A 16102-nucleotide genomic window follows, 5' to 3' on the forward strand; every position below is an offset into this window, starting at 1 on the left:
GACTACAATGGAAATTCCAAATATCAAATCTTTTTTTATTTGGAATATAATATAGTCCATACCTTTTTGAAAAAAAAAGAATATATGGTGGGTTTACACTATTAGGAGATGCTCGACAAAAATTTAGTGTTCAATTTTATTTTGTAGCAATTCTATTTATCGTATTTGACTTAGAGGTTCTATTCTTATTCCCATTTGCAGTATCTCTATATGATATTTCTTCTTTAGGATTCTAGGTAGTTATTTTCTCCTTAATTATCTTAACAATTGGGTAAACAAGCCCTAATAACATTAATGTTATTATTAATCTTATTATATGCTGGAAAATCCTTAAAGACTGTAATACCTTATTGGTAATAATTTACAGTATTGGATAATCAGCAGGATATAAATTAACCTCAGAGACTATAAATAAGACATTCATAATAAATGAAGAAATAGTCCCATCTATGATGAAAATTATGGCGGTATAATCCACAGTTATTTTTAATCTCATTGAGTAGTATTGTTATAACCAAATGATTAATGAGATTTATGATCCTTAACTTAAGATATTGTTGTTTATGAGTAGTCTAAAGGAGCTTTAAAATTTACTAAAGATCCTTCACTTTCAAAAATCAACCTATAAATATTACTTTTTAAATAAGGTCATATAGTACTTAGTACTATATGGCCCCCTTAATCTACTCAATTACAATATTGTCTATGTTATAATATATAAGTTGACAAAATATGGATAACAACTAATAGATAATAACTAAATAAACTATTACCAAAATTTTTACCTAAACTAAGGAATAATTAATTTAAATAATGTTAACTAGTCATTATTTATTTAATGAATAGAATAATAAATTACTTCATATGACAACTATTGATTTACATACATATTTAAACGAATTAAAACCTAAGTACATTTATTTAAACAGTTCAACTGAAAAATTAAAAATATTAAAAGAATTAAAATATATTTCTGGAATTTATCTATGGTACAATGATATTATAGATAATTAGTATATTAGTAGTGCTAAGGATTTATCTAATAGATTAGCTAGATATTATAGACCTTCTGAATTAATTAGAATTAAAGGAAGTTTAATTCATAGAGCTTTATTAAAATATGATTATGAAAATTTCTCTATTTATATTTTAAAAACTTATAATTCATCAGAATTAATTATAAGAGAACAAAATTATATTAATTTATTAAAACCTATTTATAATATCTTTAAATTTGCTCATTCTAGTCAAGGTTATATGCATAATGAAGAAACTCGAAAAATTATGAGTTAAATTAAAAAAGAAGATCCTAAATTAATAGAAAGAATCTTAGTTTTAGCTGAATTTAATATAGGTAAAAAACATTCAGAAGAATTTAAAAAATAAAGAAGTGAATTAACTAAAGGCTATAATAATCCTAATTTTGGAAAAGGTAATTCTGTTATTGAATATGATATTGTTAATAATAAAATTAAAATTTATTCATCAGTAAGTAATGCTACTAAAGCTCATAATACAGGTAGGAATTCTATTAGATATTGTATTAATAAACAAAATTTATATAAATCTCAATATAAGTTAAATCTTTTGATTTTTTTGAAGATAATGATTAAAAATTTAATTTATTCTTAGGGTACTCTCAAGCAACGTGAGTCAACGTCGACACACCCTAGAAATAGTAATAGCGCGTTGTTCGGGAGTCGAATAAAAGTGATACAATGAACACAGGATTTTTTTGTGTAATTTATATCATATCCTTGATAAGGAAATGAAGAGCAAAACTGCCGTGTCGACCCCTTGGTTGACACGGCACTCCCAAAAAGGATATCGTCTCGGATCTTTTGTTACACGTTCATGCGATTGAGAAAATATTACTTTGATATTTAATTATCTATCAAGCAATACCCGGGAGGGTCAAGTATACCATTTTACATAACATTAGATATACCAACTTGTTGTTTAGACGGAACCGATTCCATAGAAGATTAATTATTAACAATAGTATTTAAATTTATATTATATATAAGAAATATAATATAATTTTAAAAATAAGATAAATATTTTAGTTTTTTATATTATGATGAAAAATAAATACGTTAAAAATAAAATATTATGTTAATAATTTTTATATTTTTAAAATGTTATTTATAATTTTGTTTTTTTTTATTTTTTTATTGACTAAAAAATTTTTTAATATATAAAAGATATATATAATATATATAATATAAATATGATGATTAAAAACGGCGGAATGGTAATGAGCATTCCCCCTCTCTACCCTAGGAATACTTGGACGACGGGTAGCTCGACAATGAGATTTAGAGGTAATGGTCGATGGGGTGTCGAGCCATTACGACGTGAATATTATATAATAATATTCCTTTTAAATTTAAATATAATTATTAATTTATAATTAATAATTAATCTTCTTAAAAAAGAAAAAAAATTCTTTCTTTCTTTTTTCCGTCTGGACATAAATCTTCGATTTATGTAAAAAAGAAATTTATTTCTTTTTTTAAATATAAAAAATAAAAGAAATGGAGGGTTCCATTACTCCATTTCCCGGGTCCTTAGACCCGTCTGGTCATAATCTTCGATTATGATAAAATAAATTAAAATTTATTTTAATTTCTAGAGCAAGGGGTAATGGAACCCCCCTTGCGTAAGTAAAATGAAACATTTTACTTATTATTATATATCTAAGAATCAAAGATTCTTGATATATAACCAGACGGAAGAAAAAAAGAAAGAATTTTCTTTTTTTTTAAAAGAAGATTAATTATTAACAATAGTATTTAAATTTATATTATATATAAGAAATATAATATAATTTTAAAAATAAGATAAATATTTTAGTTTTTTATATTATGATGAAAAATAAATACGTTAAAAATAAAATATTATGTTAATAATTTTTATATTTTTAAAATGTTATTTATAATTTTGTTTTTTTTTATTTTTTTATTGACTAAAAAATTTTTTAATATATAAAAGATATATATAATATATATAATATAAATATGATGATTAAAAACGGCGGAATGGTAATGAGCATTCCCCCTCTCTACCCTAGGAATACTTGGACGACGGGTAGCTCGACAATGAGATTTAGAGGTAATGGTCGATGGGGTGTCGAGCCATTACGACGTGAATATTATATAATAATATTCCTTTTAAATTTAAATATAATTATTAATTTATAATTAATAATTAATCTTCATAGTTCTACATATCATAAAATGATAAGAACATTACCGATAAGAAAATATCTTCTATATATGCAGCGACTTTGAGTAATACTTCTTGTTTTGTTCCACTCAACTTTTATTCGCACTTTTTATATCCTTCATCCTACCTTCTGTCTATTATTATGGATTCCCAGCAAGAAATTTTCCACAGAAGAACGATCATCAGCATCCTACTTCTTTTGATTGAAGGCTACGTCTTTTTTTTTCTTGCGAATAATGACGACGACGATATCAATCAACTCTCCATGATCAACACTGTTTTGCCAATGTACCGAACCATTTTTTCTCTTGATCATATCCTTTCAGCTGTATCATCGCCGCTACATTTCCGTGTTATGCAACGCGTCAATCGAGTTAAAAATACGACATACTGGGAAGTTACGCATCCAGCTCTTCCGGACACAGATGGACCAGGTGGTTTCAAATCGCATTACCGTATGAAACCAGCCACTTTCAATGCCCTCGTAAATATGTTGTCGCAACATCGATTGTATCAATTTACGGCACAAAACGCCACACCTGTGTTCATCCAAGTCGGCCTGATAATCTGGAGATTTGCCAATGCTCATGTCAGTTACCGTATGGCCGAAACTTTGCTTGGTACATCGCATGGATCCTACAGAAATTTTACCAAGCGATTTTTGGAGGCAATGGCCGACTGTCAAGGTGGTATAATCCGATGGCCGACCGGAAATGAAGCTATCAAGGCAACCGTTGAAGGGTTCCAATATGGAGAGCTTGGACCAACATTTCAAGTCGGACCTGCTCACCTCCCAAATGTACTCGGTGCTTTGGATGGGAAGCTCGTCCGAATCTTCAAACCAGGTGACAGTGGCGATCGCTTTGTCGACAGAAAAAACAACTACTCGTTGAACATGGTTGCCATTTGTGATTCAGAAAAGCGGTTCACCTACATCCATGCAGGGCAGAGCGGTAAGGCATGACATGTTAATGTAATTATCTTAGTTGCTTTCCTGGCTAATGTATACGACTTTTATACCATAGGCCGAAATCACGATTCAAGAGCCTTTCAAGCTACTGCTTTTTATGACGAACTTCTTGCTAACCCAGAATCCGTGTGCCCAAATGGAACATTTATACTTGGAGGTAAAGAACAAATTGTTTAGCATAGACCATCGTTGAAATCACGATACATATTTCTGACATTCCATTTTTTGTTCGTAGATTCGGCATACCCTTTGCTCCCGTGGTTGATAACACCATTTCCTGATGCTCAAGCACCCCGCCACAGTGACAACGCGCATTTCAATTATATTCATTCGAGAATGCGTAACGTTATTGAGCGGGCATTTGGCCAATTGGTGTGCAGATGGCGTTTTCTACGTAACGAGCTGTATTTGCTGGATGTAGAATCAATGACGATGACGATTGTTGCTTGCTGTATTCTGCATAATTTATGCATTGATCACGACGATCTTCATGCCGAAAGCACATTTGTACCTAATCCGATAGCCGATGATTTGCTTCTAGAGCCACTCGAAGTTTCTGACTCTATCAATGACAGTGGTCGTGGTGCGCGCCGTACCGCTACGCAACTGCGAAATGAAGGTGTGCGGAAACGTAATGAACTAGTACAGTACTTGCACGAGAATCGGCGTAGCGATCGTGAGAGCTTCCGTCAATATAATCGCCATTATAGACGCAGATAGAAAATAAATATGTCTTCATAACAAGTTATCTTTTGAGGCACTTGATTATATAAAAAAAACCCGAAGGAAAAAAAACTTTATTGAATTAAAAATAAAAAATCAAACAAAAAAGATTCTACATCTTGTCAATAAGTTGCTTCATTAAATCTAAGAAGCTCTGTTGTGTGTGTTGCTGTTGCTGGTGGCGCCTTTCTTGAGCTTCAAGGATTTCCTTATGTTGCTGATCGAGTAGCTCGATCAGCTGTGATCTTGCTTCCTCGCTCTACTGGTTGGCGGCATCGATCCGCTCAAGCACATCTTCATGCCGCAATTCTGCAGGAGTTAATCGTCGACGTCTTGCGGATGGCTGCAGCGTGCTGTCGGTTGCTGTTTGTGTATCGGCGCGACGACGAATGCCTCGGAAAGAATCGAACTGGAATTCAGGATTGAACCTCGGGTCATCCTTCAGCAATGCATGCATATCATCGTATAAATACCAGTCGTCTATGTCACCGGACCCTCCAGTCTGCCGATGGCGTTCGGTAAAGCACGAATGGTAACGACTGCACATTCTTTCCCACTTGGTTTTGATGGCGCGCTTGGTTCGTACATTACCGAAAGTTTCGACAGTACTATTATCATTTGTAAAGTCTGACGCTGATGGATCTGTTGCTGTTGCTGCTGCTGCTGATGATGATGATGTCGCTTGATCGTCGCTCGAAATACTGCTCGGCTCGACGACAAGGGACGAAGGTGCTGGCTGCTGCTCGTCCAAAGACTGTTCGCTTTCTTGAGTGCCATCAGTAACAATTGGTGATGCTAGAGGTGTACACTCTTTCTTGAAGTCTTCAATGATTGCATCCCATGTACGGCCGCGATGATTGTTGTCTCTTGGATGCGTAAGCTCATCATAATGCTTAGAGACTGCGGTTAGCAACGCCTTTTCTTCAGCCTCAATCCAATGTTCAGGGGAGCTTTGTGTCGGGACAGAAGATTGGGCTGCGGTGGTGTCGTTGTTGCTTTCGTTGCTTTGCATGTTGCTGTTGGACTGGTTATTGGCTTGAACAACAGGAGTGCTGCTTCGATTGTCGCTACTATTACCATGACCACCACGACCGCCACGACTGCCACGACCGCCACGACTTCCAGAGCCACTGCCACGACCTGCACCACCAGGATTAACGATAACAATTGAGAGTTCACGAGGTGTTTGTTCTTGGGATGACATTTTGAAAAAAAAAGTTAATTACTCATCTTCCTACTGAACGTACCTTACTTTTATATATACCCGAATCGCTTGCGGGAGAATTACACATACAGTTTTCACAAGCTGTTAGGATTGCAAACGCAAATCATAGTATCTTCACCTTCATGATAGGATCTTCACCTATCTCCATCATGCAATAATAGACTATCTGCCGCTTTTTTTGCAACTGGTGTTTTAGTTTTCTATCAATATTCACAGTTACATCTATCATGCTGCCGGATACAACCGTAGCTGTCAGTTATACATCGGCAAAGAAATCAGAACCCTTTTTGAAGTATAATTGATGGTCATATCTAGGGGAAACTCGCATCGGTTATCACTTATCGTTGATATCCGCTATCATTACCCGTTTTAGCAACTGTGATCTCTCAAGCAAATGGGTCGACACACGCACATTTGGAATTAGCCATGGTTTCACAGCGGGATACAAATTTTTTTTTATTTCTTCCGAATTTCCATTCTAAGAATTGTGTGTCGACGTTGACTCACGTTGCTTGAGAGTACCCTTAGTCTATGCCTTGCAAGCCTGGGTCATTAATTAATGACCCCTCTTATAATTAAAGGGATTAGAACCCCTCTAAATTTGTACAATTAGTAATAAATAAATCTCTCCTCACAATAAATACCTATAATTAGATGAAGAGTAAAAATGTGTATTAAACCTTTAATAAAATTAGACGCAGGGTGGGAACTTACCCGCAGGTGACCCGTAAGCCTTAAAACCTATAAAAACTAGGAGAGGGGTGGATATTTGTTTAAATAATCTTTATTAAAAATCTACAAAATAATTGATTTATGCAATTCCTCTGAGTTTCATATATATACAAGTTGACATAATTAATACCTGAGAAAGGAAAATAATAATATAAAAATATGTATTACTATGGTTTACTAATTTTAAATAATTATTAATGATAGGTAATAACTATTTAGGAGCTTTATTAATATATTGATCTCCATATAATTTAGTATAATAGTTAGTAATTAAACCCATTAGAGCAGATGAAGTAGCAAAACTAAATAACATAGTACCAGTACTACAGTGGTCCCCCGCTTTTTGCAGCAGCGGTTTTTGGTGGAAAAAAACTGTAAAAAGTGGGGAACTGCAAAAAGTGAGGATGAGTATGAGATGTTACACAGACTGAGTCTATAATGTCAATCAAGTGTCAATGATAGTAAACTAATTAAAAGTGTCGGTGCTGTACTGAGGTTACTTATTATAACTCAACTCTTATATAAAAGGCTATTGTCTCACTCTTGATGTTTATATACTGCACTATCAACACCTCCACACCACTATAGTAAAAGCGAAATACCAAAAGCTTACTGAATAGCAAAACGATGCTATTTATCAACATTACATGTAGATGTCACTGGTTCGAGACTCTGTGTCCCAGGCTCCCAAGTTAATAGCGGAAAACTACAGGTCCCCATTTTTGGCCTGCAAAATGCAAAAAGTGAGGAAACTGCAATTTTATTAAGTGATGAGTGGGTGTGCTCCAAAAAAATCTGCAAAAACTGAGGATCTGCAAAAAGTGGGGCTGCAAAAAGCGGGGGACTACTGTAAAAGATGCAAAAAAAGGATAATTAACAGATTCATTTATATGTAAAGCTTCTAAATCAAATAAAGAAGCTTTTTTAATATCAAGTGAGTTTAATGTATTATCTTCAATTCTGTTTGGGACTCTAAATTTCTATTCTTAAATGCTTCATTTGCCTCTTTTGATCTCTTATATGAACTTCTCTTACAGACAAACAGACAACGTATAGTTGACGAAGAAAAAGCTTTTGTAAAACGAATGATGGACAGAAAAGAGACAATAAGAGACCAATTGCTTGGGGTGGCTGCCTCAAATCTGTTACTTCAAGATGGTTGGAACAACTGAACAGACATATTTACCAAGTAATGTTTGCTCATTTTTTTTTGTATCGCATGACTTTTGAGATGAATAAGAGCAAACAAGACTGACTTTATCATTCCATTCAAAATAGACTGTGTTTGTCCAGCATTGCCAACCTTATCTCGCCTGAATCCCTAAGCTTTTTACGAACCATTCTGACACCATCTCAATTAAAATCTTTGCAGACAACTAGTACACCATCCTTACAAGGATTATCAGAAGAGTGTCTTGTAACATTTGATGAACTGATAAACAATAGGTAAAGTAAAAAGGAGAAAAAAAGTAGTAAGGTTTATGGTGCTGAACGTTCTAAGATTGTATAACTTTATTCTTAGCACGATTCTTGACAGTGATGGCATAATGGAGAATATCTACAAGTTGCAAGCAACGTTCTGCCGAAAAAAAACAAGCGACATGTATAAAATGTTGAGCATTCTTCAACATGTGTAAGTACTATAGGAAACTGCGAAGAAGAAGAAAAAGGATACCAAACTAACAACAAACATATCATATTACTATCTATAGCATTGCACAGTTTGACGATTGGAAATCCGAAGTAGAAGAATCCGAGACAACTGTATACCGTTGCTTTGCAGTTCTTCTAGATTGTCTGTTTAGAAATACGGCTGTCATAATGAAAGAGTAAGAAGTATCTGGGGCATAATGAGAGCAAAACATGCCACGCAGATTATTGACTTTTCTTTTGTACTGGCTTTATAGTGGAGAATGTGTTGCACAAACCACCAAGGATACCATGATCATTTTGCAAGCTCTTGCTGGGTACATTTCGACATCTAATCAACCTAAACCGTATGGTAGCAAAATTGACCTGCTTGCAGCAACTTGCTTGGACGGGGAGCAGTACGACTTGTGCAGTAATGAGTGGAAGCGAGGAGGCGTTTGCGATTCAATATTACTCAAGCAACAAGCCAAAAATTTACGAACAAATGCTGCCATTTTGTCAAAATTAATCAAGTTAGGCTGCTCAGATTGGATGGTAGCTATTGATTGGGCAGGTGAGTAGAATCTTCCATTCAATTTTTTTGCCTCCCACATTTTTACGTCGACTCTCTTAATTAATAATCACCACCAACGATGGAATAGGTGTGAACGGCTATACATATACCCTTTCTCTCAGTAACGACACCTTTGTAGCAAAACCATATGAAAACCTTATGATACCAAAACGAAGTACACAGTTGAAAACTTTCAAGAACACACTTAACTTTCTTTTTAAATGGAGGGTAAGCACTGAACAATAACAACCCTATATTTAAAATGCATTCCAATTTTTTTCTTACTGAAACAATTTCTACATGTGACATAGAACATGTTGGATAAAATGGCTGCACAAATTGATGTTCAACCGAACGAAAATCCTCTCCGTGGAATCGTAGATTTCACAAGTCATACAACCACCACTAAAGTACCTACTATCATCATCACACCCACACTGGGCAAGAGAAAAATTGACGAAGTTGACCAGGACAATGGCGAACAATAACTCTTAGTATCAACTCATTCATCCTTTTTTTTACATTTTTCCCAATCTTCACCAAAACATTTGCTACATAGTTTCTACATTTTTTTGAATACCCATGACCAATACTATACTATAACTGTACTCCAGTTAACAAATAAACACGTATTGACAAGTAAAATGATTGCATTATAGTAGTGTTGGGGCTTAGACCAAAGTGGGGTACTGTATTTGGTTATTTCAACAATAATATATACATAGAAACGAATACAATAAAAACGGACCGATCAATCCCTCGAGACTCGATTATCATACATAGTTTGATAATAAGATAGGAAATTTGAATCAAGTTACTTTTGCACTGATTTTTTACAATGACGTTTGATATTTTTTTATTATTTGATGATGTGGGTGATGGACGATGGAGCCGGGTACTTTCCATTAAATGTTATCCTTGATCTGAGGTATCTTAGGCTTGGCCACGATACTTTTTTTGTTCTTTGTTTAGTTTGATGGCGCGTAAGACATCGTTATGCGATGAACAAATTTGCTTTACAGAATTGAGAATTGCTTACTGCCATATTTATTATGGTTTTGAGCTTTAACTTTTGTACGACCTAGGATAAAGGGACATCGTAACAACACAAAGAATAGCAACTATAAGGGATACAAAATGATCAATCAAGTATGATGTCTAATCTGTTTCTATCCACGAAGAACGCTTTCAGTGAATGCAGAAAGAGACACGCTACTCACTGCGAAACTGAATAGAAACCGGAACCAACTGGTATCGTGCACTGCGCTACTAGTGATAAACCATATGAATGCTGTGAAGACATACTGTATTACCACGTTCACTTGGGGCGTTCTTCTTTCAATCGAATCAATAACTACCTGAGAGACGTGCTAACAGATAGATTCCCTCAGCAACCAATATGACAGACACTCTAAAAAGTAGAACATTCATACACCTTCACCGTCAGTTAACTGTATTCCTTGGTATGTTCCCCACGTCACACGCTTTCGTTGAATGCAGAAAGAGACAAGCTACTCACAGCGAGACTGAATAGAAATCGGAACCAGCAGGTATCGTGCACTGCGCTACTAGTGATAAACCATATGAATGCAGTGCAGACATACTTTATTACCACGTTCACTTGGGGGCGTTCTTCTTTCAATCGAATCAACTACTACCTGAGAGACGTGCTAACAGATAGATTCCCTTGTCAATTCGTTCCAAGGTAAAAAGATGGTTCCGATAATGTTCAAGTTGAAATTGGAGCTAGAAAAAAAGGGATTTAGCAGCGACATATTTTGCCTATTATGTATTAAATTACACAAAGAAAAGAAGATAAATATACCATTGAAGTGTCTTGATAGAATCAAAATTATGGTTCAGCTTAACCAAAGAATATTCTCAATCTGTAAAACAACACCTAATAACTCGGCTTGGCTGGTATTCTGAAAGAACCCTATCTTGCGCTGGTAGGAAAAAGCCGTCACGTCCAGCATAGTACACTGCAGGCTCGTAAAAGCATTCTCTCTACGGTCTTGGTCTACCATGCACAATTGACAGTAAATGAGACGCAAATGAAGACTGTTCATCGTAGAGAAGAACGGAAATTATCATGCAAATAATTTTTACTTTTCAATTGTTATTATTATAATCAATGTGTGTGTTTTCATAGCTCGAAGGACGGACTTTATTTTGGCAAACATACCCCAAGACAAGCCATGAGTGATGAAATAGAGCCACATCTGTTGGTGGAGGGGATTAGTGCAATAAGTTTATATATAAGACCGAGGAATAATGGAGGCTTCGATATGGCATAAAAGGGGCTCAATGTATTCTTGTTAACTAAGACTGAAAAGTAGTCACGGATGAGCAGCAACCAAGTAAGCTCTATTGTAGGTAGGTGACACTGTCGTTGGGTTGTTGACATCTATAATGGGCCCCCAGCCTTTCGCAGTAGTGAAGGTCTCAATAAGCTGCTGCAAAAAGTAAGGAATTCGCAACAACTGGGGTGACCGATTTTTGTTGCTGATTTCAACAGTACCTTATCACGGTTTGTATATCCTTAAGTAGCTGTGTACATAGCAGACAACAATATCGTTCATTATATTTGCTGTACTGAGGTTCTTTGGAAAGCTTCCATGACAGAGTTCTAATAACGGCGATACTTGTCAGTTTCAGTACTTTATTAGGATCAATTGAGACCTGAATACAGCGAAGTTTCAAGTAAACATCATGATAGAGTTGCTCGTCTTAGTGTCGTGTTGCTTTTGTTTTTTGTTTTTTTCTTGCGTAAGGGGAGTTGGGCGGGGGGCTGCTTCTCTTCTTTCTCGTTGTCGTTGATGCATGCTGCTTTGGTACCGGAAAAACCTTATAGCCATCACTTTTACTCCACGTTATTATGTTCCTGTCTCATCTTCTTCTTTACTTCATGAATTAGAGCTTCTGGTAAGGGATATTGTGGTCCATATGATGTTACACCTTCTGGTGTTTCTAGTCGCACTACCGACTCAGGAATTATACAGAATGATACGAGCGTTGGCATCTAGGCGAGGCCGAATGGCGTCATAGAATTGAGCCTGTTGCTGTTTATTGCCTGCAGGCGATTTATTCGGTTTTGGTACTTCTTTACTGGTCTCATCACTTACAAGTGGTTTACGACTGTCATCTAACGATGTTGGCTTCTTCTCGTTGTACTATTGTTCGCCATGCTCTTTTCCATTACCTTCCTATATTTTATTTAGATGCACGTCTTCAGGCTACTTTCCCAATAATCCCTTAATTTCGTGTCGTTCTTGGTCTTAGAAGGTTTCCTCGTGACTATCATCTATTCTCCATATAGTTTGATCATTAGAAATGACAAGCAGTAACACTTGGCCGTTTCCTAAAAAAATCCAAGGATACGAATTTCGGAAATTAATTACTCTGAATAGTTAATCATGTAACTGAGCCAAAATCCGTTTTTCTGAATAGAATGCTAATCAAGCTCTGATTGATAAATAACTATAAAATTACTACTGCTATGTCCGCACGCACACTATATATAATAGCACGCTATGTTGTACTGTAGCCTTTTCTGTTATATTATCTCAACTTCTCTAGCTGCATTATGTATTAATGATTTTTTTTCATGGAGCCTTCCATCCCTGGACAGTTAGCATCATTCTCTTGTAGTGTCCATGCTGATATCTTCTCTGTATCTGTCTAATTTCGTAACATGACATGTGCAACTACTAATATAAACACTCATATTTAATACTTACTTTTTATCTTGTGGTCAAGGTAGAAAAGTTTGGTAAGACATATAAATATGTCACTGTAGGAAAGAAAAAAGCTTAATCTTTATTATTAAAATCTTTAAAAGTTAGCTGAAAAATCCAAAAAAGGAAACTCTCATCCATGTAAATTCACAGACAGAAAAAGAGAAAGTAAATACTTACGCAAAGCATTTCCCAAATTCATGGGGGACCTCGGCCGCACTTTTTACCCGTGGGCGCGGGGAATTTTAAAATGAAGCAGGACTTACGCCCGGAGGCAGCCTGAGTAAAAAAACAGCCGTTCGCGTGAAACGATGCAACATCCGAAGATGGGTCGAGACAGAGGCTACTAGGAACTGCGAGAGAAAAGCAAAGGGGGAGGAGAAGGGGAGGGGGATAAACTATATAAAGAACGCAATAGACGCTTTTAACGACTTCCTGGGTCAGAGCAAGGGGAAGGGGAGGGGGGGATAAATTATACAAAGAACGCAAAGAAGAATATGAGGCTTTTAAGGACTTCCTCAGGTCCAAGTCAAAGCAAAAAGCACACGCCACCGTCCAGATGGATGGATAGATCTTGACCACTGCCGATGGACTACTTGACAGGTCGGCTTCTAGGAGCGGGATGACAGTGGAGCATCAATCTTGACTAGCATGGAGGTGTCTGTGCACTATCGCCATTCCGAGAAACGAAAGAGATGAACAGTTAATGGGAAACTGTTAAACCACACACATACAAGATTCTATCGTGCTATACTTACCTATACTTCTACGATGAGACACAGGAGAACCGAACACCCAGCCAGTGTAGAGCAGAGAATCACAGCCAAGACAGAAACACTTCTTCTAGCTGAAGAAAAAGATCATTAGAGGGTTTCACACACTGTGCTATCTTTATTTTTTGACACGGCATGCCCATCCTCCTCCATCCCAAGCTGGATCCAGCTATAATTACATTTGTTTTGTCGTTTTACAGCAAAGTTATAGACAGAGAGAGATGGGGTCTAAGCCAATCCAAGTCCAAACAGATCACCGCAGAGCCATCCTCTATTAGAAAAAAGAAAACATCTATGAGCAGCTGCATACACTTTTTGACATGTCACGGCAGACATCTTCCTGGTTCTTCAAACACGCAAAGACAAACACAAGCACAGCGATACTTACTATTATGACATCCTTGGCTTGGAGGAAGAGAGCCTTGAGTTAGAGAGAGGAAAAGCAAGAAGGGGATGACCAATTCTGAAAAAAGAAAGGGGAGGAGAGGAAGAAAACTTTTTTGAGAGACTGCCATATTGCATACGTCATGGTCAGGAGCCCTTTCCCGTCACGCTGCTGTACACACTGCACACCTTTGACGCGTCATCCCCAACACCCATGTCATCCTACTCACCTATCATACCAATGTTCAAGTCCCCTTTTGCTTATACTTACTATCTGTTATTTGTCCGCAGGACACAATTAACCCAACCAGCATAAAGCGAAACCTGAAGTAGAATGAAAAGAAGAAAGATCATGAGCAGGCTGTTCTTAATAGGCAACTATTCCTGACACGTCATGGCATCAGCACCTCCAACAGACACTCGACTTCTCTCCAACTCATCCTCACATTTCATTCCCTACCGTACTTACAGTTGTTGCTTATGTTTAAGGGTGGGATGCAAACAACAAACCGAACCAACCATTTCAAAAAGTCAGAATCCTATAGTAGTAGCAGAGAAGAAAGGAGGATAACATTAGCGACTGTATGCTGTACACACACTTCTTTAGACACGTCGAAATTCATATCTTCTTTCGTATATCACATCCACATGCAAAACCTCAAAGTACACTTCACACTTTCCATATTGTACTGTACTTACTCTTGCATTTGTGCTTTGAGTGGAGAAGGACCAGGTTAAGACGAAAGAAAGTCTGTGTCAAAAAAGAAAGAAAGTGAGATAAACGGATCTTAAAGAAATCACTGTATACTCACAACCGGTTGCATACACTCTTCTCACTCACCACCATAAACATACACTCTCCGATCCTCTAATCCGTTCCAATGACACTCACCTTGAATAGCTTTGGTTTAGAAAAGTTGACGAAGAGGAAGAAGAGTGGCATGATTGCTGCGGATGCGCGGTTACATAGTAGAATGAACACATATGCTACGCGGCATTTGAGCCAGTTCATTCTATCCAATCAGATTGCTCTCTCATGGTTATGACGCGCCGAGGTGTGTGGCTCCTCCAGGTCAGAAACTTTGCTTTACAGTGAATGTATGTCATTGTGAGTAGACGGGTATCGCATTGAGGAAAGACTCAAGGGGATAACCGTCACTAACACGATATAAAGCTCACTTCTATTCTTTATCGTCCGAGAAGTCTGGTCGCTTCAAACACGCTAAATACAAGTATCAATACAAGTATCAACGTATTCACTACACTATGTATACAGGAGTATCCAAGATCCCATGAGACATGACGATCCCGCACTTGCCGATGTTCCATTTGATAAGAAATCATGGTCTTTGGTGTTGCCTTTCGCCAGGTATACAACATTGTATCCTCTCTTCTACTTTGCATCCTTTTACTATCGAGCGGTAGTACTTACATCAAAGTATCTGCATCAAACCTGTTGATAGGTCCTTCCTATGATATCATACCAAATGCATCGCGCTCGCAAATCGTACAGTAGTATCTAAATCGTTCATCAATTTGACCCAGTGTCACCGTCCACCGCCTTGAAACCAACATGCGCGTCCAACAACCTGCCAACACCAATGACACAAACGAGCATGGCCAGTTTATGCAGTATTTACTTTGCATCGGTGATGGTGCTGAGCTGTAGGTGCCAACCACTGATGACAGAGTCCGGCTACCAGATCGGATGCTCATGCCACATTACAACACGTACGAGCTTATAGAAGCCATTTACGGCGACCTGAACGCATCACACGTGGATCGCGATTACCTCATCAGTCGCTCTATCTTGACTCCAAAGAATGTCTATGTTACAGCAATTGATAATTTGGTACTCGACCATTTCCCAGGCACTGTTCACGAATTCCAGAGCGCAGATACCATGGATGATCCTGAAGAGCAAATAACGTACCCACCAGAGCTGCTCAATTCCATGAATCCATCCGACCTCCCTCCGCATTTGCTAAAACTCAAAGTCGGTTGCCCAGTCATGCTTTTGAGAAACTTGCACACCCAAAGTGGTCTCTGCAATGGGACACGGCTGATTGTACGCTCTTTCCAGCGATATGTATTTGAAGCTGAAATAGCCACTGGGCCTCATGCCGG

The 16102-nt window shown here is 37.0% G+C and overlaps 2 protein-coding genes across 2 annotated transcripts; both read left to right on the forward strand.

The window, feature by feature from the left end:
• Positions 1 to 1014: 1014 nt before the first annotated feature.
• On the forward strand, positions 1015 to 1293 carry BDB00DRAFT_767486 (uncharacterized protein; the record flags this gene model as incomplete). The annotated part of the gene is made up of 1 exon (XM_053119673.1): positions 1015 to 1293. A coding segment is annotated over one exon (279 nt), but the record flags the coding sequence as incomplete, so codon positions are not given.
• Positions 1294 to 8488: 7195 nt separating this feature from the next.
• On the forward strand, positions 8489 to 9726 carry BDB00DRAFT_834302 (uncharacterized protein). Its single transcript, XM_053124324.1, has 4 exons — positions 8489 to 8511; positions 8591 to 9081; positions 9170 to 9309; positions 9393 to 9726. Exons 2-4 carry the CDS (start codon positions 8742 to 8744, stop codon positions 9567 to 9569), a joined length of 657 nt encoding a protein of 218 aa, XP_052977476.1. The 5' UTR covers positions 8489 to 8511; positions 8591 to 8741; the 3' UTR covers positions 9570 to 9726.
• The last annotated feature ends 6376 nt before the right edge of the window (positions 9727 to 16102 follow it).

Source organism: Zychaea mexicana (assembly GCF_025766255.1).
Source record: "Zychaea mexicana strain RSA 1403 chromosome Unknown BDB00scaffold_61, whole genome shotgun sequence".
Taxonomy (NCBI): Eukaryota; Fungi; Mucoromycota; class Mucoromycetes; order Mucorales; family Lichtheimiaceae; genus Zychaea; species Zychaea mexicana.